This window comes from Convolutriloba macropyga, chromosome 1 (assembly GCF_964194025.1).
Source record: "Convolutriloba macropyga chromosome 1, txConMacr16.3, whole genome shotgun sequence".
NCBI lineage: Eukaryota > Metazoa > Xenacoelomorpha > Acoela > Convolutidae > Convolutriloba > Convolutriloba macropyga.
The window spans coordinates 49,750,412-49,775,847 of NC_134468.1; the positions used below are offsets into that span (position 1 = coordinate 49,750,412).

The 25,436-nt window shown below is 36.5% G+C and overlaps 2 protein-coding genes across 3 annotated transcripts in view; one reads left to right on the top strand and one right to left on the bottom strand.

Moving 5' to 3' along the window:
* Positions 1 to 25,436, top strand: part of LOC142340036 (dynein regulatory complex subunit 7-like) — a 282,610-nt gene that overhangs the window by 77,755 nt on the left and 179,419 nt on the right. The window lies entirely within an intron of this gene.
* Positions 1 to 25,436, bottom strand: part of LOC142339979 (uncharacterized) — a 43,998-nt gene that overhangs the window by 9,095 nt on the left and 9,467 nt on the right. For both annotated transcript variants that reach the window (XM_075390360.1, XM_075390369.1), the window contains exons 3-7: positions 23,194 to 23,338; positions 22,235 to 22,355; positions 21,423 to 21,622; positions 656 to 799; positions 23 to 180 (exon numbers count right to left, since the gene is read on the bottom strand). In XM_075390360.1, the coding sequence (XP_075246475.1) occupies positions 23 to 180; positions 656 to 799; positions 21,423 to 21,622; positions 22,235 to 22,355; positions 23,194 to 23,338 (768 nt within the window). The remainder of the gene's footprint in view (positions 1 to 22; positions 181 to 655; positions 800 to 21,422; positions 21,623 to 22,234; positions 22,356 to 23,193; positions 23,339 to 25,436) is intronic.

Below are 25,436 nucleotides of genomic sequence, written 5' to 3' on the forward strand. Positions count from 1 at the left end.
TGGATGATTGTCAATAACCTACTTGAGTGTCTGTTTGACTTTGTGCACTTTAGTGTCCTTCTGAGGGGGAGAGAGGCTGTCAGTTGAGTTCTTGGCTAAGTTGTAGATCACTCTCTGATACAACACCAGTGATATCTTCTTCAACTTCTTCTTTTTGTTGCCTCCACCACTATGCACTAACTAAAATGTAGAAATCTAGAACTGCCAATCTTGCACGGTATAAAATTTTGTGGGGAAATCATTTTGGTTTTTGAACACATCACGTAGCAAAATATACACTTGTCATTGTTGTCCACAATATTGTCATAAACGTGTAAATTTGACATGAATTAAAGAAAGCCTAGTTTGTATAGGTTGCATGACTAATTGCGGATTGAGGATATTGCATAACTAGCTTTTGTCGATAAGATGTATCTTGAGAAATATTGATTTCTAGATAGTTTTGCAAGTATTACAGAAATTTGAGAAATAAGTTTTTTGGCTAATTGGTTTATTGTCACTCTTGTCTAGAAAAGCCTCAAAGTGTACGTTTTGCGCAAAAATGTTCCTTTTTCTACGTAATGTTAACTGCTTCTTCATAACTATTTGCGATTTTTCTTATATGTACTTGTTCATGTGTCATGATGGTAATTTATGTTGTGAGTGCAACTTTTACCTTGATCGAGAGGTCTTCGCCTGGTCTCAATTCGGGGTTGTTCACCCTGATTCCCAATTTAATTCCTCCAGTGTCGAATATGCCGAATGTCTTCAGTTTCTTCTCTATCTTCATCACGCGGTAGTCCTCCTCGTTTATCATCACCTGTAGCAACACAGGCGACATAACTACCAACTGCAGTTCATTACTGTTACGCACTGATTTTTAGAATATGAATCTACGGTGTTATTGAGGTAAATTTGAGAGATAACTTGGAATAGTTATTGTCATTTTCAAAGACTTATTTAGATGTTTCACAGTGCGATTTTTAGCGGATATATTTTTAATAAAATTAGCTAGTAACAGCCTTTTACTGAGCGGTTCGGATGCATGATATATCCACTAGTTTGCCTTGTATTTGAGAGTTTTGTTAGTCTCAATTTCTACTCTAACAAAGTCTGCCAAACTTAGAAGTTTTAAGAGAATTTCCAGTTCAATCCTTTTAAATATTTTATCAGAAGATAAAGACAAAGTTTCAATGAAAGAATAAGAAGTTTAAGTTTTTGCTGAGTTTTATTAGCAACTGATAGTCAGGCTGTTTCTCCGGTGTTCTGGTGGTAGTGGGTTCCGCAGGACTGTGCCTCGAGTTGTATTGGTCCTTCGCAAATATTTACTGATATACAAGTTGGGCAATTTCCGGCTTTTGTACGTCTCTTGATGTTTGTTAAGTACATATACAAGTTCCGTATTAACACCTACTTTATCAGAATAATTACTTCAGCAAGTACATAATCTCTCATGAAGTTATTTACTAATTATGTGAATTTATCTTCAAGAAACTCAAAAAAGTAAATTTTGAGGCTTTTAGGCACTTGATATGTTTGCTAGTAAACTGTCACTCTGCGGTTGTTTCTCATAAACATAAACAAATTAGGGGTTACAGGCCTAGATGGAAAATACTGGCTATATATGACCTTGAAACTAAATGAATATTAATTAATATAAAGCACTTAATTATGGATATTTTAAGGAATATCATCACGTAACTATGAGGGACGAAATAGGGGCGTGACACTACCGGACTTTATGAAAATTTTCCATGAAAATTTTAAGGAAAGAACTGGGTTTTACAATTTTTCTATAAAACATATAATCTGCACGAGTATGAGGTTATAAACACATGCTTTTGTTGGAGCCACCCAATTTATGTTTTCTTAGAACGAGTTTTTAAACGAAAGCATTAAAGTTAAAGACAAATAAAGAAGTTAAGAGAAAATAAAGTTTAAGTTAAGACAAATTGAGATAAAGATTAAAATGGCGAAGGTTAAGACAAGATTAAAGGCTTTTAATTACCATTTGAAAGTTGAGAATGCGCTAATGTTGAATAAAGAGTGAGAACATAAGATAGAGTTAGGGTTGAGAGAACGCGTTAAGATTAACACTGAAATTAATCACGGTTATTTCGTTAAGTAATGGCTCTAAACTTTGAATAGGGTAACACATTTGGACTGGCTGAATTAGTGGTTTAAAGCACTGGTGAATTTCTGGGATTGAAGCACTGGTTTGATGATTTAAAGCACTTACAAGGAAAACTTAATGGATGAAGGGATACTTAATCAGTGAAAAGGATTAATACTTGAACTATATAAGACTTTCAAGAATTTAAAGTATACTCTCGTCTCGGGGTTGTGCTTGATTGTCCAGTTCTTCTTCTGTGTTGAATCGATCAAGTGTATTAAGGGAGAAGGTAGAGATTGCTGGCATTGAATTTCATTGTTGTCGTTTGAGGGTTCCAAGTTCTTCTGGAGAGATGACTGTTGGCGGTTGCTTTAGTTGTTTGGCTAGAGTTGTGACTACGTCTGCTTTCAGATGTTTGGATACGGAAACTACTGGGTTTAGCGGTACATTGGTTCCGTTAAGCTTCATGAAATTTGGTACCATTCGTCGTAAAAAGGCTACTTTATGGTATAAGTACATGAAGAGAATATGTAAGGCTAAGTTCCCAATAAAGACAATAATTGTTAGCGAAAGAGAAAGTTTGATAGGAACGTAAGATTCAAGTTTGTCTATTAGTGCTGGTTTAAATGACTTCATTTCAGTGGTAATGGGCTTCGCTATATCATCAAGTGATTCTGTTGATAACTTTTGATTGGAGTAAATGAATTCTATTTTAACTTTCTTCAATAAATCTAGATTTGCTTCAGTGCTTGATTCATACTTCGGAAGTTCGTTTTTGTTTGGAACTGAGTCAATTGAATGTGCAAGTGGATCTGGCACTTTTACATTGGTTCTCTTCGCTGGAATATACTGACAACTTTGTAAATCAGCTCGAATTTTAATGTGGTCACTGAACATTGTATGTCCACATTTTAATGTGATTAAACAGATTTCACAACCTTTATGAGGAATGTTGGTGTGTCGGCCATTTTCGTCCATACCAATCTCACTAAGGGTAAAATCACTTGAAGCTGATGTAAGTAGCCATATTCCGTATCCAAGATTCTGTGATCGTTCGGGGTTTGGTAACACAACCTTCTCTGTGTCACATACTTTCAATGATGTAATGGCATGATGCAACTTGAGGGTTGCTAGGCACGAGGAGAATCCAAGGTGGGTTTCCATTGTCTCATGACAGATTCGGTATCGTGGCGATCCAAGACAGTTGTCATACTGAGATCTCGTCAGTACTGTAGTTTCCATCTGTCCTTCTGAGATTGCTAAGTACTCTCCCTCTATCACCCATTGTAAGGCGTCTACAGAGTCTTTTTAGGGCATAGGGATTACATTTGCACGATAAACTTCAAACACTGTCTGGCTAGAGGCTAGGGGAATAGCTAATGTCAGTAAAAGTCCGTCTTCAACTGTCGAAATCTCGTGTACTAGTTTCGCATCGTAGTACGAAAGTATGTCAGTCACGGGTATTGCCAAAGTTAGACGATCTGGGGCGTTCTTTCGGCTATCATGGACTGCATCCAGGATCTTTATCAAAGATTTTTTCGGTACTAAAGAGATTGAAGACTTTTATCGAGTAAAGTAGGAATAGCATTGATAACATTAATTCGGAAAGAATATAAAGCTGCTCGATATCTTTTAATATCTGCATAATGAGTAAGAAGTAATGATGCTGCTGTGTCAAAGTTGAAGTTCAGTTGTTGTTGTGTTGATTGAATTTCCATGCAGGTTGCTATTGCGTTCAGATTATGGTCTACAATTGCGAATTGTTCCTCAACTAGTTTCCAGTTTCTGTTCTGGTTTTCTTGCATTTCGTTTTGAACTTTATAAACCTTTGCAAGTTCGTCAGCAACTAGAAAGAATTTTTCATCTGTTTGTGCGCCGATTTCCATGACATAGTCGTTGAGGCTATTAAAACTGTTTGCTAATCGATCGATATTTTCAGCGTTTTGAGACGTTCGTTGGCTTGAGCCGAAAATTCCGGTGATTCCACCGCATCCTCCGCTGCTCATTGCTATTCCTGGACCAGAGAGTCCAATTCCAGCAACTGCGGCTGCTATAGCAAGCGGGGCGGCTCTTTTCTGTCTGTTTCGGGGGTCCTCTTCGACTCTGGTGAGGAGTTTTTCAGTCTCATTGCGTAGTTTAAAGACTTCAATTTCGGCTTCGATTGTTTCGTTTAGAATCTTTGAGTAAAGCCAGTCGACATTGAAGACATCTGTCTGATTCCGATACGTGGTACTGTGCGTCATGTTGCAGAACTCTGATTGTGTTATCCATTTCTTTGAGAGTTCAAGAAGTAGGGTCTCTACTTGTTGGCGTACTGTAAAGTTATACCGCGGAAACGGTACTAAAAACTCTGCATTGATAAACTTCTCAGTAATAAGGATCTTTCCTTCCTTGTGGAAGATTATTCCTTGGGCCAACGCTTCTTCTGCATTGATCGGCGTCTCAAAAGTGGGGCCGAAAAGTACGAGATTCAATACAAGTTTAAGTAACATTTTCGTGTTTCAATAAGAACAACTATGTTTCAGGACAATCTTCTGCTGATGTAGCTCTTCAGGTTGTTCAACTGATTTCTGGTTGGCCTTCCTGTGTTTATTTGCTCATTTATTTACTGTACTCAGGCTTCTAGTTCTAGTTTTCTCAATATGGCACTTATTTATGTGATATTTATTTGTTTCAGGTGTACTCTATTTTTGGGTCATGTGTGTTGATGTGTGTGTTTATTGGTATTACTACTAAATATGGTGTTTAAACATGTTGAAGTGTGGTTATTTGGTTGACTGATGGGTGTGTGATAATGGGGATGGTGGTTGGGTGGGGGTCAAATTATGCAGTGTTTACATGTTTTTTCGAGTTTTTCAGGGAGTAAATAGGGGAAAATGGGACAGTTAGTGAGTATTTAGCTAATAAGTTGATGTCAGTGGTAGTAGTGACTGATTGTTATGGCTTTTCAGCGTTGTCTGGTGCGTGTGTTATCAGTTAGTGCCTGAATTTGCTGAGTGATAAGGGTGCGCTGATGGAAATTAACTAGTTTCAGTTCAATTGTTTTGATTATCATGTAGTGTAGTTGCATTTATTGGTGAGTTTTTACTTATTATCTATCGATTGTAACTTTGATGATTGGTTTTTACTGTTGGGCCTAGAATTTGTAGTGTGTGTGAGCATGTGGTAACATTTTAATTGCGGTGTGTGACTTTATAATGATATATTTGTGAAAGTGCAAAATTGGTGACCTAGCGACTTTTTTGATTTTTGAGCATTAACTTTACTTTACTTGTGAAATACTGGTTATAAACTGGTTCTAATGGTTCTAGGTACTTGTTCGCAGGTGGTTGTTAGCAGTATTTGTGTGTAATTTAAACTGGTTTGGAAGAGTATTTGGTACTAATTTTAACATGTAATTTTTTCGTAATTTATGTCATTTTTCCGCATCAAGACTGGTGTTGCATATACGTAAATTTTTCAATTTTTATTGAACTTTGGGTAATTTTTTTGGCTTAGCCCACTCGGTAGACATCGGTGGGGAACAACTATGCTATAAATTCAGGTTTTTTGGCACTTTTTGGTCAACTTTTTTATTCATGTTTGAGAAAACGAAAAATGCGAAAATTTGAGGGCTCCAGCGTCACTCATTTCTTAAATTGCTCCAATCGGGCTCAAAATTGACAGGTCGCTTCTGTAGCTCAAGAAACGCTGCGGCGCCAAAATTTGGTGCCATTTGAGAAGTTTTCGCAAAGTTATGACTATTTTCGTAATCTGAACCTGGCTATTTTTGAATCATGAAATTTTGGGCTGAATAAGTTATCACTGTTCATACATTATCAGTATTGAATGGTTAAAATGGTACTGTCTATGCTTGGTACTAATGTACATCACTGAATTATAGGGTTTGAAGCTGTTTATCGGGTGAGAACATTGATTTTTACGTCCAAAATGCTAATTTTCAGACATCATTTTTCCACTAATTGAGCTTCTTCGAGACGTGTGTCGATCTGATGATTCTCTAGTGGCCTACGTCAGGTGCTAACTGTTAGTACTGATATCTGTGGCTATCAGAGGTATCATTTTGGTATCTTTGAATATTTTGTGCCGGTTTTTCTGGGAATTTTGCTGGATTTTTTACTTGTGAAGCATCATGTTTGGTGAATAAGTTGACATAGATTGAAAATATTTGATTTTTGACATTAGTTGTGGGTCATACTAGTGAATACCATGTTGGTGGCAGCTATTGGTGCAGTTTGGTGCATGATTTGACTTTATTATGTGGAGTTTACTATGTATTCAAGTGATTCTGTTGATAACTTTCGATTGGAGTAAATGAATTCTGTTTTAACTTTCTTCAATAAATCTAGATTTGCTTCAGTGCTTGATTCATACTTCGGAAGTTCGTTTTTGTTTGGAACTGAGTCAATTGAATGTGCAAGTGGATCTGGCAATTTTACATTGGTTCTCTTCGCTGGAAGATACTGACAACTTTGTAAATCAGCTCGAATTTTAATGTGGTCACTGAACATTGTATGTCCACATTTTAATGTGATTAAACAGATTTTACAACCTTTATGAGGAATGTTGGTGTGTCGGCCATTCTCGTCCGTACCAATCTCACTAAGGGTAAAATCACTTGAAGCTGATGTAAGTAGCCATATTCCGTATCCAAGATTCTGTGATCGTTCGGGGTTTGGTAACACAACCTTCTCTGTGTCACATACTTTCAATGCTGTAATGGCATGATGCAACTTGAGGGTTGCTAGGCACGAGGAGAATCCAAGGTGGGTTTCCATTGTCTCATGACAGATTCGGTATCGTGGCGATCCAAGACAGTTGTCATACTGAGATCTCGTCAGTACTGTAGTTTCCATCTGTCCTTCTGAGATTGCTAAGTACTCTCCCTCTATCACCCATTGTAAGGCGTCTACAGAGTCTTTTTAGGGCATAGGGATTACATTTGCACGATAAACTTCAAACACTGTCTGGCTAGAGGCTAGGGGAATAGCTAATGTCAGTAAAAGTCCGTCTTCAACTGTCGAAATCTCGTGTACTAGTTTCGCATCGTAGTACGAAAGTATGTCAGTCATGGGTATTGCCAAAATTAGACGATCTGGGGCGTTCTTTCGGCTATCATGGACTGCATCCAGGATCTTTATCAAAGATTTTTTCGGTACTAAAGAGATTGAAGACGTTTATCGAGTAAAGTAGGAATAGCATTGATAACATTAATTCGGAAAGAATATAAAGCTGCTCGATATCTTTTAATATCTGCATAAAGAGTAAGAAGTAATGATGCTGCTGTGTCAAAGTTGAAGTTCAGTTGTTGTTGTGTTGATTGAATTTCCATGCAGGTTGCTGTTGCGTTCAGATTATGGTCTACAATTGCGAATTGTTCCTCAACTAGTTTCCAGTTTCTGTTCTGGTTTTCTTGCATTTCGTTTTGAACTTTATAAACCTTTGCAAGTTCGTCAGCAACTAGAAAGAATTTCTCATCTGTTTGTGCGCCGATTTCCATGACATAGTCGTTGAGGCTATTAAAACTGTTTGCTAATCGATCGATATTTTCAGCGTTTTGAGACGTTCGTTGGCTTGAGCCGAAAATTCTGGTGATTCCACCGCATCCTCCGCTGCTCATTGCTATTCCTGGACCAAAGAGTCCAATTCCAGCAACTGCGGCTGCTATAGCAAGCGGGGCGGCTCTTTTCTGTCTGTTTCGGGGGTCCTCTTCGACTCTGGTGAGGAGTTTTTCAGTCTCATTGCGTAGTTTAAAGACTTCAATTTCGGCTTCGATTGTTTCGTTTAGAATCTTTGAGTAAAGCCAGTCGACATTGAAGACATCTGTCTGATTCCGATACGTGGTACTGTGCGTCATGTTGCAGAACTCTGATTATGTTATCCATTGCTTTGAGAGTTCAAGAAGTAGGGTCTCTACTTGTTGGCGTACTGTAAAGTTATACCGCGGAAACGGTACTAAAAACTCTGCATTGATAAACTTCTCAGTAATAAGGATCTTTCCTTCCTTGTGGAATATTATTCCTTGGGCCAACGCTTCTTCTGCATTGATCGGCGTCTCAAAAGTGGGGCCGAAAAGTACGAGATTCAATACAAGTGTAAGTAACATTTTGGTGTTTCAATAAGAACAACTGTTTCAGGACAATCTTCTGCTGATGTAGCTCTTCAGGGTGTTAAACTGATTTCTGGTTGGCCTTCCTGTGTTTATTTGCTCATTTATTTACTGTACTCAGGCTTCTAGTTCTAGTTTTCTCAATATGGCACTTTTTTATGTGATATTTATTTGTTTCAGGTGTACTCTATTTTTGGGTCATGTGTGTTGATGTGTGTGTTTATTGATATTACTACTAAATATGGTGTTTAAACATGTTGAAGTGTGGTTAATTGGTTGACTGATGGGTGTGTGATGATGGGGATAGTGGTTGGGTGGGGGTCAAATTATGCAGTGTTTACATGTTTTTTCGAGTTTTTCAGGGAGTAAATAGGGGAAAATGGGACAGTTAGTGAGTATTTAGCTAATAAGTTGATGTCAGTGGTAGTAGTGACTGATTGTTATTGCTTTTCAGCGTTGTTTGGTGCGTGTGTTATTAGTTAGTGCCTGAATTTGCTTAGTGATAAGGGTGCGCTGATGGAAATTAACTAGTTTCAGTTCAATTGTTTTGATTATCATGTAGTGTAGTTGCATTTATTGGTGAGTATTTACTTATTATCTATCGATTGTAACTTTGATGATTTGTTTTTGCTGTTGGGCCTAGAAGTTGTAGTGTGTGTGAGCATGTGGTAACATTTTAATTGCGGTGTTTGACTTTATAATGATATATTTGTGAAAGTGCAAAATTGGTGACCTAACGACTTTTTTGATTTTTGAGCATTAACTTTACTTTACTTGTGAAATACTGGTTATAAACTGGTTCTAATTGTTCTAGGTACTTGTTCTGGTTGTTAGCAGCATTTGTGTGTAATTTAAACTGGTTTGGAAGAATATTTGGTACTAATTTTAACATGTAATTTTTTCGTAATTTATGTCATTTCTCCGCATCAAGACTGGTGTTGCATATACGTAAATTTTTTAATTTTTATTGATATTTGGGCAAATTTTTTGGCTTGGCCCACTCGGTAGACATCGGTGGGGAACAGCAATGCTATAAATTCAGGTTTTTTGGCACTTTTTGGTCAACTTTTTTTTTCATGTTTGAGAAAACGAAAAATGCGAAAATTTGAGGGCTCCAGCGTCACTCATTTTTTAAATTGCTGAGTTATGACTATTTTCGTAATCTGAAGTTATGACTATTTTCGTAATCTGAACCTGGCTATTTTTGAATCATGAAATTTTGGGCTGAATAAGTCATCACTGTTCATACATTATCAGTTTTGAATGGTTAAAATGGTACTGTCTATGCTTGGTACTAATGTACATCACTGAATTATAGGGTTTGAAGCTATTTATCGGGTGAGAACATTGATTTTTACGTCCAAAATGCTAAATTTCAGACATCATTTTTCCACTAATTGAGCTTCTTCGAGACGTGTGTCGATCTGGTGATTCTCTAGTGGCCTACATCAGATGCTAACTGTTAGTACTGATATCTGTGGCTATCAGAGGTATCATTTTGGTATCTTTGAATGTTTTGTGCAGGTTTTTCTGTGAATTTTGCTGGATTTTTACTTGTGAAGCATCATGTTTGGTGAATAAGTTGACATAGATTGAAGATATTTGATTTTTGACAGTAATTGTGGGTCATACTAGTGAATACCATGTTGGTGGCAGCTATTGTTGCAGTTTGGTGCATGATTTGACTTTATTATGTGGAGTTTTTCACTTTATAATCTTGGGCTAAATTTGATCAAATATGTGCAATTTTCGATTTTTCACTTTTTTCAACATTTATGAATTTCTGTGCAATTGTATGGGTTTATCGGGCTTGGACAACTAAAAGAAAGACTGAATAGTTGATATGGGCTCATAAGTCGGCTATTTGGTACTATTTTTCTGGTCTAAATCTGGCTCTGTTTTGGCGAATTTGAGAAGAGTTTGGTAGGCTTGTTTTTTGCTATTAGTTCAACGTTTTACTTAACATTTTTCGATATTTTTGATATGGGCGTGTTTTGATTAATATTTTGGATTTTATGAACTTGTTCGAAAATTTTCAAAAAGTCTCCAAAATTGAGGGCCCCAGCGTCACTCAATTTTTAAATTGCGTCGATTGAGCTTAAAATTGGTGAATCGCTTTATCAGCTGAAAAAACCCTGCAGCGCAAAAAGTTGGGCTGTTTCAACTATTTTTTCACGAGTTATAACGTTTTTGCTGCAGTGAACCTGGGTTTTTTGAAATGGCTCAGATAGGAGATAGGTTATTGGCTATGAGGCTATGAAAAACTTGTTCGAAATGGTTGATATTACTATGGTTGGACTTCTCATGAGTAAGGCTAACTGATTTAACAATAAAATTGGGTATATTCAGGTATTAAAATGAATTTTTGATCACTTTTTTTTAGAAATTACACTCGATTTTTTTTGTGATTTTCGCTACTTTGGCAGTCTATTCTCAGCTTGTATTGGCACTAGGGGGCTGGGAGTGCTTATTCTAAGAGCTATAGATGTGGGCGTGCCGATGGTATGGTTAATTGCTGTCAGAAAATAATAACTTTGACTCTAGTGGGAAATAACCTAATTTTTTCCGACAAAATTGTGGCAATTTCAGAGCTTATTTGGGTTTAAGTCTTCATGGTTGATACTGGGATGAGCTGGGACTAGTTTTTATGGTACTACAAGGCTAGTGGGGGGTTGCACTAGTGTTGTAGGGGGTATAGGTGGCTTTTATCGGGTCAGGTAGGAAATAAAATGACAAATTTTTTGAAGCGGTGGATTGAAGCAGAAGCGCAATTTTCGTTTTTTCGTCATTTTTCAACAAATACTTAGAAATATTGGGTTTTAATGGCTGTTTGAGGTTGTACCATGTAGCTGGCAGCTGGGAGTAGCTGCTGGAGGCATTTGGGACAGTTTTTGACATATTTTTGGGATATGATTTACACTACATTTCTATCAATCTTAACGCATTTTGGTAGGGTTCGGCATTGTTGTCATAACTCAACTTTTATTGATTTTTGACGGGATTTTCGGCTACTGGGATGTCAAGCGTGAGCAGTAGGATGGTCTAGGGCTATAAAATGGGTCAATTGGGGGTTTTTTGTAGGAGTTATCATTGAATTCGAGCGGATTCGAAAAGTGCCAAAAATCGGGGGCTCCAGCGTCACTCGATTTTTAAAGTTCTTCAAATCGCTTCAAAATTTGCATGTCGGTTCCTCGACTTGAAAAATGCTGCAGCGCAAAAGATCGGGGCATTTTTCACAATTTAATGACTATTTTCCTGAAGTGAACCTAGGATTTTTGAAAGGTCGGTTCCTCGACTTGAAAAACGCTGCAGCGCAAAAGATCGGGGCATTTTTCACAATTTAATGACTATTTTTCTGAAGTGAACCTAGGTCAACTTTGGGCTAAGTTTTTGATACCTAGAGCGGGTCAAATGGGGTCAATTATAGCTGGGATCGCTTCTACTGGATGAGTGCTTTTCCGAACAATAGGTTAATCCAGGTTCAGACAAGTAGTTCTTGAGATATATCAAATTAACTGGGATTTAAGGTCGAAATTTTTCCAATCTTGGGCGATTTTTGGACGTTAAGGCTAAGTTGCTCAGGCTTGTTGGGTTTTTTGGGGCAAATAGAGGGTACTGCTAGACTGTACTGGGTCTGTAAATGCTAATGGATATAGATGGTTATGGGTAGAGGGTCGAAGACTTGACATATAAGCTCAAAAATGATGTTAAAATCTAATTTATCATAGCCACTGGCGAGTTTTGGAAGACTTAAGTGTGAAATTCCTGCATCTATTACTATTTCTCTTAGTTCATAAAGACTTGCTAATACAGATTCGTATGTGGGTGTGTGGTAGTACTTAAATTTTGTGACTAAACTGAAGATATAACGTTCGGAAATGGGCTCAAAGTAGATTAAAACTGAGCCAATATCTGGTGGATATCTGAGTCGAATTGCACTTGGGGCTGCTGGGTACCAGCTTTTGACTTGTCGGGCTAATCCCTTTGCCATTGCAAGGTCTGCTGATATACAGTGTGCAAATGAGTGTGGAGATTATAAGATATCTGTTGGTGAACTTAGATATAATGCATTTATTTCTTGACTAAAATGATTTAAGTTTTGGTTTGAAGAGCCTGGTGAAGAGTTTTTTGTTTGAGATCTGGTTACTGGTCTGTTTGCTGAACTGCTGGGCTTTTTCCCTGAATATTTTGCTATACTAGCTCTAACTTGATCTAATTTTGTCTCTCTACCTGGTGTATTTGATTGTTTTGCTACTTGTGCTGATGCTTTTATCGCTTCACGTTTTTCTTCTTGTTCCAGTCTGGCGCGTGCGTTTTTTGGTCTAGGACTGCCTGATCTTCTAATTTGGTTGGTTAGGTAAGGGTTTGATCTATCTTCATCATGCAACCATATTTGTCTGCTCACTTTGAATCCTTGTATATTTTTCTTCTGTTGGTATTCTGGTGATTTAAAGGCACTTTTCTCTGGTTTTCGTTTAGGGTGATAAGGTCGGGCTCTTAATTTTTTGTCTGTTAACGCAAATTTTTCTTCGCGTGTTTCTGGAGGCGATTCAATGTCAAATGGTACTATTGATGGTTGAGGTTGTTGAGCTGGTAGGAACATTTCATCATCTGACGAGGATGATACTAAAGGAACACGATTTTCTGGTTCTTACTGTCGAATTTTATCAGCAATTAGTGGATCAACCGGTATTCTTGCTATTTGTTCAGCATTTAGGTTCAGGTCAGCTAGATTTTCATCTGAACTGCTATTTTCTTCAAATAAGTTAGGAATTGCTTCGTCTGAACTTGAAGAATCAAACACCGGAAGATGTACTGGGGCTGTTCGTGGTCTAACTGCTGGTGCTACTACCCTTGGGGGGCCAGTGGTTCTGCTGGAGGTGCTGCTGCTGCAGGTCCTGCTGCTGGTCCACCTAGGGGGACGTTTATGGTCACTCTGACTGGGTCTGGTTTCACTGTTTTTGATTGATGGATTTCCTTTTCCTGTTCACTGATCAGTTCCGGGATATGTTTATCAAATAGCTCCTGTTCCATGTGTTGTCTTCTCAATGGATCAGGTTGAAAGTTTACAGGGTTAACAACTTCGAGGTCTTCAGGAGTTTCACTCGGTTTGATTGGTTTCAATCTGATGCGATGAACACATTGTGTGTAGTTCGTATTTACTTTTCGAATGATGTAATTAGAGTCAGTAAGGACTTTTTCCACTTTATACAGCGGAAGTCATTTCTGAACTTGAGAAGCTATTACAGTTGATTGCTCTAGTATCTTAGGATTCAAAAGTAAACAGAATGATTTCTCCGGAATCGGTTTTGCTGAGGCCTTTTGGTCATAATACTTTTTGTATTTCAAGTATGCAGTCGTCAGTTTTCTTTGTTTTCCCCAAACTTTTGCAGCATGGCATCTTGCAGTTCATTGAAAAAATCTGAGTTTATGGCTACTGCATCCATTACTTTTCTGGAGAACCTAATGTCAAGTGGCTTTATAGGTTCTCTGCCATGGAATAAAGTTGAAGGACAACAATTTGTCGCTGAGTGATAGGAAGTATTATGAATGAAAGTTGCCAGAGGGACATATTTGTGCCAATCATTCCATTGTTCCTCAGTATTGAGTTTCAATATTCTTTTCAATGGCCCATGAGATCGCTCTACTGCTCCAATAGTTTGAGGGTGCTTTAGTGAGGCATGTTTCAATTTTACTTCTAATAAACTTGCTAACTCTGACATTAATTCTGAAGTAAAATTTGTTCCTAAGTCACTAAGTATTGTTTGAGGGATGTAGCTATGTTGAAAGAACACCTTTACTAGTTCTTGGGCTACTGTGTCAGCATATCCATTCGTTAATGGAACGGCAAATAGATACTTTGTGAAGACATCTATTCCACTCAAAACATACTTATATTGTGAGGACTTTAGGGGGCCTACTAAATCAATTTGTAGCATATCTCCTGGATATGATTGTAGTGAACTGACTGGTTGTAACTTCGGTGTGATGTGGCTTTTTGGTACTCTGTTTAATTGTAGACAAGTGAGGCAGTTTTTAATGAAGCTAGTGAATTGTTCGGTGAAACGTGGGTAATAGAATCGCTTTGTAAATTCCTGAATTGTTGCTTTAATGCCTAAATGACCTGCTGTTTGTGAATTATGGAGCCTATATATAGTCTCTTTCCACAAATGCTTAGGTACACAGAATTGTTTTTGAAGTACTTTTCCAGTATCATCATAAAAACTCCGGTATAAGACATTTCCTTCAAGAATTAATCTATTTACATGCTTGTGACACTTTTTTAAGTTTGTTGAGGCGTACTTTAAGTCTGGTTGTTGAGTGTTTTGTTGAATCCAGCTTCATACTGTTCTAATATCTGCATCTTTTTGCTGCTCATCTGCTAAGTTAAGGTTAATTAAGTTGTCTGTAATATCTGGGAACTCATCTAATGGATTTGGATACTCAATTGAATTTATTTCTTGTTTTCTTTTAAGTTTTAATAGCCCTTGTATTTCTGTGATTGGTGAATTATTTTGTTTCTTTTTATAATCTTCATAAACTCCGAGTTTTTAAGGACGTGAAGTTCAGCGTTGTTAGCTTCGTCGTCAAAATTGTCAATATCAAATAATACGTTCAGTTCACTATTAGGATTTTGTGCTTCTGTATCAATTTCTATTTCTCTGACTGGAATTCTATCTGTTAATTTTAAAGACAATATTGCTGCTTTGTCATTCTCCATTCAGGAGACAAAATCTGCTGCGTAGTTAGCGCGTCCAGGAATGTGGGCAATGTGGGCAAAACTATGTTAAAGGCGAGTATTCTGTCTAAACAATTCCAAAGAGATGGCGGTATTACTTTTGACTGAAAGATTTGTGTGAGGCTTTTGTTGTCAGTGAGTATAATTACTTGTTCGCTTGATCCCCAAATGTAGTGCGAGAAGTAGTCCAGCGCGTAGTACAAAGCTAGGAACTCTTTGTAGTAAATTGAAAACTTTAACTGTGTGGCGTTAAACAAATGCGATCCAAACTATACGGGAGCGTATGTTTTCTTTCCTTTCTTTCCTGTTTCATTTACGTAGTCTTCCACCATTAGTACAAAACCTGCGCCGTGGTAACTAGCGTCACAAAGAATTACATACTGTAAGCCTGGTTTTGGCAATTGCAATGTTACATTCGTTGCTTCCATTAGATCCTTTTTTATTATTTCCAATGCTTTTACGTGTTCTTCAGTAGTTTCTATCACTGCATCCTTCTTCAGGAGCTTGTAAAATGACATTAATTTCTCACCTAGATTAGGTATGTAATTACGGAAGTATTGAGTGAAGCCGATTAAACGCTTTACTTGTTTTGTCGTTTTTGGCATTTTGAATTTATCAAGAAATTTCGTTATTTTTGCTTTTTCTGGTGATATTCCTTCTGCACTGATGTTATTCCCAAGGAATTTCATTGTATCGGTTGCTATTTCACACTTTTAGGGCGACTGTTTTAGTCCTGATTGGCGTATACAGATAAAGATTTCTCGCAATGAGGGTACCAATTGTTCAAAATTTGTTACTGCATTTCCGATATCATCCATAAACTGGGTAGAATTTTCTGAAGCTAGGCATGGGTCCAAGTAATGTCTAATAAAGGAACTAAATCCTGTTACTGACTTATTCAATCCTTGTGCAAGACATTTATAAGCATAAATTCTCGAAGCAAAGTTAAATGCTAGCAGTTGCACTGATACATCGTCTGCCAATTGCACGCAGTGATATGCTTGAGAACAGTCAAGTTTTGTAAACAACTTTTTCCCGCTAAAGTAGTTTATTGCGTCACTCATGTTTGAAATCGGGAAATTCGTATTCACGTAATTGTTTTTCAACAAATGATTTACTTTTCTCAAGTCAATTAATAGTCTAAGTCTTCCTGAACTTTTCCGTTGAGCGAAAAGCGGACTACTATATCTTGATTGAGACAAAGTTGTTATTAGTCCGTAGAATTGCATTAATGCTAGTTCTACTTGCAACTCATTTCTCAGATGGACAGGCGTTGGAGGTCCTTGTTCATAAATTGGTATGCTTCTTTCTGGAGTCAACTTTATTTTTAATTCCGTATTATATCCGACGTCAAATCTGTGTTTCGCAAGGATATCACTGAATTCAACTAGTAGCTCTCCTACTACAGATTTTTGCTCATCATTAGGGGCCGATTTTTCCCACGGGAATTTGCTCAAAAAGGTTATTTTGTCCTGATGATTACCCTTTGGGTCTAATTTCTCCATTTCTTGCAGTTTTAACAATTGCTCAAATTTTTCTCTCTGCAAGGTCGACAAATTTGTCGGATCTGGACACGTTTCAGGCGTTGGGAACCACAATTTTCATATTCCGGGGCCGGCTTTGCTGGTTGGGCCTTTCTTTTTGGCGTATCTGTGACTTGAATTAGTTGATTTATTTCTGTTAAATAATTTTCACTCATTTTTGCTACATTTATTAATTGAGGATCTACTTCTAAGAACTTTTCAGCTTGATCAGACGTTAAGAACGAGAATTTGGCTATTTCTTTGCCTTTATTTATGGTAATTGGGTGATCAGTAATGTTCAAGACATAGATATAAAGAATATTATTTTCAGCAACTTTACTTAAAGAGGACGTTAATATTACTTCGCTGTCTTTTTCAAAGATTTCATTTGGAATTATTACTCTACAAAGGCCAGTGAATGATTCTAGTTTGTCATAAAGCTTGCATTCTAATACTGCTTGTTGATTTGTTTGTAAGACTTGCTTTTTCTGTGTATAGACTCCGAATTTTTACGTTTTACTACTCTTCTGGGTTGCTTTTCTGGCTTTATTTCATTTATTTGCAGAGTTTGATCAGGGAATTTAATGTTACTTTGTCCTGGGCAAATGCTAACTTTATGTTTAACGAAAAATGGGTTTCCTAATATTACAGGAGTTGTGACAATTAGAACAAGGAAATCTTCTGTGAATGTTTGTGTGCCCAATTTAAATGTAACTTTAATTGCTTTGTCAATTTTAACTATATTTCCGTTTGCCATTTTAATTTTATCTAGATCAGGCTTTTCTATTTCTGGTATTGAATTGATATTTGTTTTAATTAGTTCCTTGTAAAACTCACGGCTTATCACGTTTGCAAATGCTCCTGTATCAATTAGTGCTTGTCTTTCTAATTCTCCATTAAATTTAACTTTAACATAGGATAATGTTCTGCCTAAAAGTGGGACATTGCTAAATAAGTGCTGAACATGTGTTACTGTCTTTGGTGTGGGTTGAGGTACTTGTGTTAAGGGGGTTGCACAGATTTATTCTTTTTACATTTATTATTATTACTTTTGCGTTTTCTACGCTTTTTGTTACTTTTATTATAAACTGGTTCTATTACTGTATCTAAACTAGGACTAGACGTGCTTTCGTTATAATGATTAACTGAGTTTTTATAATTTTTATTTTGTTTTTTAAAGTTGGGTGGCTTTATTAGTTTTTTTGTTGATTAAATGGGTATTTCATACCTCTCATATTTCTACTTTGAAGTGCACCCGCACGACAATTCTTTTGCTTTTTGCATACCGTATCGGTCTTGTGCTGGGCTATCATAAACTATTCCCTGTTGGAGAAGGTTTTGAGGGGTATTTTTGTGGGAAACCGATAAACTGGTCTATTAACATAAGCTGGATGAACAAATGGGGGGCTATTTGAAGGTTCAGTCCAATAATTCCGAGTTTGTGGCTGTTCATTATGATTAAAAGTTCTAGGGGCATCAATTTGTGGTCTAAACTCTCGGTGATTATTAGCACGGGGGGCATACTGTTGCTGGGGCCGATAGTTTTGCTGAAATTGACATTAATTGGGTTGATAATTTTGATATTGCGGGCGGAAATTTTGTCTATAACTTTGTCTGTAGACTTGTTGAGGGTAATATTGTGTTAATATGTTTACTGGGCCTTGTTCTGGTGGCTCATTTTTAGGTGCTACTTTCTGTTCAAGTTTCTGCTCAAGTTTTTTTTGATTATTTGAAATAACAGTTATTACTTTTAACATTTTATCTGTGTTTGATTCCGTTATTTCTTTAAATCCATCATCAAAGTACTCTTCTTTGTTACACATCTCTCTTATTGCAATCTGATGGCTAGCTAAGGTGCATAATTGATCAATTGTATCAGTATCTGGCCTTTCTAACAATTTAGGCTTAAGCCAATTCGGCATAGACTTAATGAAGAAGCGCTTTATTTGCTCGTTTTTTCGATTTTCTGACATCTGAAGGGCAGAATCTCTTGCTGCTGTCTCTCTTTCAAATCTACGAGCCTCTGGGTCACCTACTCCTGCTGGCGCTACTACTATTTCGGGTGCTGGATATGCATTATTTGCTTCTGTTTTTAACTTTACTAAGAAATTTTTCACTGTATCAGTTTTTGTATTAAACTTTTGGTTCTCCAACTTTATTATTCTGATCTCTCTTAAGTCGTCTTGTGTGAATCTGTTTCTTAGAGCTGTTATACTATCCGCAAAAACTAGTCTGGTAGCCTCTGGTAGGGTTAGAAAGTATCGTAAGGCATCTCCTTTTAAATGTAATTGCAAAAAGTTCGCTTGTTGCGCGGCTGCGATTGCTGCAACTCCGATTGCACCTGTTATTAGTTGTTCAAACTCGTTAAAATTGTCCGTTTCTGATCCAGAGAAAGGTGTGATGTTGATTTGCGCGTGTGCCATTTTGCTTTTTACCCGTTTAGATTATATACTTATTGTTAAATCAGTCTTCTTTTCGTTCTAAATTATTAAATAGCACACTTAACTTAATGGAGAGATTAAGGGGTTTTAAGAGAAGAAAACAGTTAAATGAATAGCACAAGAATATCAGAAAAGAAACTACTGAAACCATTCGGTCAGAAAATAATAAAGAAGGGCTGCTTATAAGCCTATTCCTAAAGCTCCGGTCGAATCGTCAGACTTATATCGTTGAAGCCGTATGGGCCGCCGAAGTCTCACCTCTAAAGAGTGCCCCTTAGTCTAGGAAAATTCGTGGGACCACGACCGCACAGGCCTTGTGGAAGCTGCACTCAGATAGGCAACAGCATAATGACCGAAGTCACTGTTTGATTAATTGACCTCCGGAGCTGGGTGGGGAAATTAAATATAATTGTTTTATTATTTTGTTTAAGTTTTTGTTTTGCCCTCTTTTAGTTAATGTTTAAGTGATGGTTTCAGTAATTTAGCTTATTCTGATGTTATCTGATAATCAGCAATGATGTTGTTAAGGTTAATATCTCTATCAGATTGAAGTTTGTTACGAATAAGGCCGAATTTGCGAGATTTCTGATTTAAACTTTTTGCTGTCCAATAAATTGCTTCAAGTTTATCATCTTTATCTAGCACATAAATTACAATGGACTTATAAACTGAAGATGAGAAAGCGCTTACTATCTGAGCTTGTGTTTTATTGCTGTTGTGGTTGTAATTAATATTGTTTCCTTCAATATGTTCAACAAAATTGGGGGAAGCGCGGGGAGAATTATTAATAGCGGGGAGAACTTTTTCTTTATAAATTGACTTAAATAAAGCACCAAAATTAAATTTACAAATTCACTTACTCACAATATCCTCGTTTGTAAATAACCTGTGTTGTTTTTGTCCGTTATGGCGGCTGTGGTTGAGTTTGTTCCAGTTATTGACCACTCAAACACTTTTGGAATGTTATTGCATTTAGTCCACAGAGACACAAACCCAGTTTCCACCCATTCTTTCCTTTGTTACTGCTTTCTGCATTATCATTTTGGTCGAGAAAGAGGTGCTGGATATGGTTCTGGATGATTGGAGGCTCTTAAGGTAATAAAGAAGAAGAGGAGAAAGAAAACGACAAACTAAAGGAAGAAAATATCAAATTTAACAAATTGTTAATCGGACTATCGGTCCGTTAAACTGGGAAACAATTAATAATTTCTGTCACCATTTTACGCACTGATTTTTCGAATATGAATATACGGTGTTATTGAGGTAAATTTGAGAGATAACTTGGAATAGTTATTGTCATTTTCAAAGACTTATTTAGATGTTTCACAGTGCGATTTTTAGCGGATATATTTTTAATAAAATTAGCTAGTAACAGCCTTTTACTGAGCGGTTCGGATGCATGATATATCCACTAGTTTGCCTTGTATTTGAGAGTTTTGTTAGTCTCAATTTCTACTCTAACAAAGTCTGCCAAACTTAGAAGTTTTAAGAGAATTTCCAGTTCAATCCTTTTAAATATTTTATCAGAAGATAAAGACAAAGTTTCAATGAAAGAATAAGAAGTTTAAGTTTTTGCTGAGTTTTATTAGCAACTGATAGTCAGGCTGTTTCTCCGGTGTTCTGGTGGTAGTGGGTTCCGCAGGACTGTGCCTCGAGTTGTATTGGTCCTTCGCAAATATTTACTGATTTACAAGTTGGGCAATTTCCGGCTTTTGTACGTCTCTTGATGTTTGTTAAGTACATATACAAGTTCCGTATTAACACCTACTTTATCAGAATAATTACTTCAGCAAGTACATAATCTCTCATGAAGTTATCTACTAATTATGTGAGTTTATCTTCAAGAAACTCAAAAAAGTAAATATTGATGCTTTTAGGCACTTAATATGTTTGCTAGTAAACTGTCACTCTGCGGTTGTTTCTCATAAACATAAACAAATTAGGGGTTACAGGCCTAGATGGAAAATACTGGCTATATATGACCTTGAAAGTAAATGAATATTAATTAATATAAAGCACTTGATTATGGATATTTTAAGGAATATCATCACGTAACTATGAGGGACGAAATAGGGGCGTGACAATTACTAATATAGACAGTCCAGGTCCATTGTTAACGTTTCTTCAAAAGGTGTTGAACTCTCTGCATTATCATCATAACAAGTGCACGGTCCGTTTTAAAATTGACAACAACGACTTTTTCTATTTGAAAAATAATTTTGAGGTCATTTTACTGTCCATTTTGTTATGATTCGTGTTATTTGACTGCTATTAGAGCAACTCTTTGCTCGTTAGGTTGATTCAATGTCAACACCATTACAGTGAGAGTAAAGTTAGGGGCATTTGTGGGTTGCGACCCCAAAATCTTTTAATTGATTGCAATATTGTGCTCTCCACTGAGCCAACTGGTCCACATTGCGAGAGTCCTACTATGCTCTCTTATATTGAGCTATCATTTCAAGCTCCATCTTATGATCACAACTTTGTTACTAGAGTGCATACTCTTACAACTGCGTACCGGAGTCAAGATCTGTATAGGCAAGTGGCCTTTGAGCTGTTCATTTGTGATGAGATCGAATGCCACCACTCTGTACTCTACCCTCACTTGCTCATCTCTGAATGACATGGGGAGTGACTGTCCATTTATGTGTTCTGGGATTGTCATCTCAAACAGCTCCTTCCCCTTCACTCTATGCGCTTCTGCCACCACAATCGGACCTAACAACAGTTAAAATAAACTATTATAAGAAAGCAAGGCCAAATTAAAGGGACCTGTTTTTCTTTCTATGGTTTGAAGGAAGGGAAAGAGCAGAATTGAGGAAAATTTGGTATCATTTAGCTAATTTTATAATTCAGCTAAGTGTGATTTATAGCTAAAACTAGAACTTGGGGTCTTACTTCAGTTACTTAAACCTACATCTTTACGATTCTTGGTAAATATGTTTTGTTGTCTTGATCTTAATTACTTCTGCGAGTTCACTTATTCTAGATAGTATATCTAGTTTTTAACGTTCTTTTTCTTTTTTTTTCATTAATTAGTTTTTTAATTAGCTGTTTCTTATGGCGAATTTCATTCCCCCCATGAGTGGATGAAAAATGTTACAACCGAAATTTTGATGCTGGATTGATGCTATGGGTTAACCCCCTTGAACCCCCTGTTCTTCCCACTAAAGTTCATTGAAATGGTTGAAAGTGTAAAAATCAGACGCTGAAATAAAATGGTTTTGAACCTGCATTTTGCATCCAAGATGCTAGGTCGAAATCATCATACTTAAATGATGGAAGCATCGCTCTATCATATTAATTTTACAGTGATATCTAAGTACTAACCTTGAGTCACGTGGGTTTTGTTGTTATTGTAAAATGCAATCAGCACCAGAGAGATCCTCACATCAATCTCTGGTTCAATCCTCCCTGTAATTGTATTCCCTGGCCAGAACACTGGATGGACCTGTTGTTAACACCTTTTGGCTCATTGAGTTGCATAGATCTTGTACAGTTCTAATTACATGTCTGGGATCTATATAGTGCGTGCATATGATTATGCAACCCCTCCCATTTTTCAATTAACGCACATGTGCTCCCTTAACTTAAATTTGGAATCTTATTACAACACCCCCGTCTAAATACGTTTTAACACCCCCAATTAAGTACTATAGTGTTTTTGTATTTCACGTTTTGATTTTTAAAAATAGTATTGTGCTTTAGGGCCGCGAAAATTAAATTGAATCCTTTTCACACTAAAAAAAGTTGAGGTAAATTTACCTGAACCGGGCTCAGGTATTCGGAAGTTCGGGTGAATTTCAGGTGTAAAAGCACCTGAACCCACCTGAATTTTTACCTGAACGAGTTCAGGTGTGTTTACCTGAAAATAGTTTTTGATTGCATTCAGCTAACTTCATTACTTAAGTTGGGGCCATTATTATGCAAGTTTGATAATCAATTGCGCATAATTTTTGGTTACACTACTTCTAATTCATGCTTGTGGATAATATTAGTCGTGTTTTAATTGAACACAATTTGTCAGTGTCCATGTTATTTACCCTAATGAGACAGAAGCATTAACGAAAACAATCCGAACCCTGTTTGCTCATCATAAAAAGTTCTTATTATTCATACTAGGTCATATATGATTTGTATCATTTCTTAGCAGTCACGTAAGGATTACACACAAAATAAATTCGATCCCAAGATGGTCAAATCAGAATGCACTAAGCTACTGATACCGAAAACAACCTCAGTTCACTTTCATTAAGAGAGTGTAAGAGCACGATTTGGACTTGTCCAACCTTTTCGACTGTGAAATTGAGTTCTCCAGGGTAGTAGGGTGCACTGGGAGTATTCCTATTGTAAAGTGCGCGAGATATGCTTGAATCAGTTTCAGTAGCAACTCCCAGATTGCCATCGTGGACCATTTCAATGCCCAGTGAAGCTCTAAATCACACATTTGCTATTTTAAAGATTCATTTCAAAAACAACTTTGAATTCACTGGACACACTAGTCTACTAATGTCGAACATTAACTTGATCGGTAACTACTTCATTGCATAATTCCTTTCAAATTTACGTGTCCACATATGTGCCAACACTGACCAGACTTCTGGTCCCAAAGATCAAAACATAGCCGGCAGATTGCCGGAAAATAGCCGCGATAGACGCTTCAGGCCTTCCATGGAATTGAAGCAACTAAAAAAGATAGACAGATTGACCACCAGTCCTTTAATATAGACCACTAGACCTTTTGGGTTAGATCCGGTCTGTCATTTTTATGAGACACATACGCTCTATAAGGAAAAAGCCCTAAGGGAGCTTTTTCAAAAATAATATTCGAAACCATAAACGCAAGACTCTAATACTAAAGAATTAGGTAAAATACGTTTGGCAAAACTCAGATGCACACTATTGATCTTTAGATAGTAAATTGTCATAAAGTTTAAAGTTCTTTAAGTGATTTCACAATTCATTTTTTTAATTGAGGTAAGTTCCCAGTAACTTCGCCACTCTAAGTACTTGAAGGACTATCAAACGCGGCTAAGGGCCTCTAATGAAACTTGATGCCCGCTGAGTTTTACCTGTTTATCCCGTTTTGAAAGCTCAAAGTCATGAAAAGTCACCAAAGTCAGGGTAAGACGAAACAAAAATCTATTAGACGAAGTAAAAAAACATAGCAGGACAAGTCCTGAAATACAATTCAAAGAATTGAATGAAAAACTCTGACGCACTCTACCTGAACAGCAGATCAATTGAACAATGCCAGCCAGAACACAAAAAAATCACCAAAGAATTGAGAAACTAAAAGAATCAAAACTAAACAAAAACAAACCTATTGCTAAAACTCTTGAAGATTTTAAACCTGAGCAAAAAATTTTTTGCCTTTAAAAACACCTATTACAAAAATATGTTCAAAAACAATTTTCGTTTCTGAAATCGGTCCAGTATTGTATCTGCAAGACCTGAAAAATATTCATTGGACCTTGAAGATCGATTAACTCGAAAATGACTAAAAAATTAAAAGAAATCAATTGCAAATTATAAGAAATTGTTGCTGAAAATCGTGATATAAATATCTTCAGAATCATTTCTGTGTCTCTAGAGGCTATCCAGTAACCCAATTCCAAGCATTAAAAAAATCATTGGCTCATAGATCGATAGGCAATAATTTTTTGAAAAAATTTCAAACTTCAAAATAGAAATTTCTTCTATTAAAATGTTGAAAGCCATTCAATTTCCCCCTAGCAACTATTTAATAAAATACTGTCAAACCCTGGATGCGTTTACCTGGCAACTGAGGCAAGAAAAAAATAAAATACAAATGTTTTAAAAAAAACTTAAAAATTGCAAATTCTATCAAACAAATTCTAAAAGTCGAAAGGTTAAATTGTTGAAAACAAATCCATTGAAACTAAAAACCATGCAGTAACTTTTTATCAAAACGCGGAATAGGTTTTCTTGCACTTTAGAGTGGACGAATATCAATAACTGACAAAAACTTTAGGAAACATTAAAAAAAATTGCAGTTCTTATAAAAAAAATGCTAAAATTCGAGACATTAAAAAGTTAAAAAGCAATCCATTGTTACTAGAGACTATGCAGTTCCCTACTAACAAAACTTAAAACAGATTGCCTGGTCCCTGAAACTAGAAAAACTGACAAAATGGGAAAATTTTCAAAAACCTGAAAAAAATGCAAATTTGTTCAAAAAAATTGCTAAAATTTGTGACATTCAAAAGTTGAAACCTACTCCATGGCAACTAAAAATTTTCCAGTAACTTTTTATCCAACCTCTAATATAGGTTTTTTGCCCCTGTGACTCAAACCACTTGAAGGATGACAATAAATATGTCCAAAAACATGAAAAATTTGCAACTTTTGTCAAAAAATGCTAAAATTCATGATGTCAAAAAGTTGAAAACCGTTCCATTACCACTAGAAACTGTGCAGTAACCTATCACCCAACCCTTTATCAAACCCTAGAGGAGTTTTTATGACACCTAGGGCTAAAAAACTCAAAAAATGACAAAAATTTTCAAAA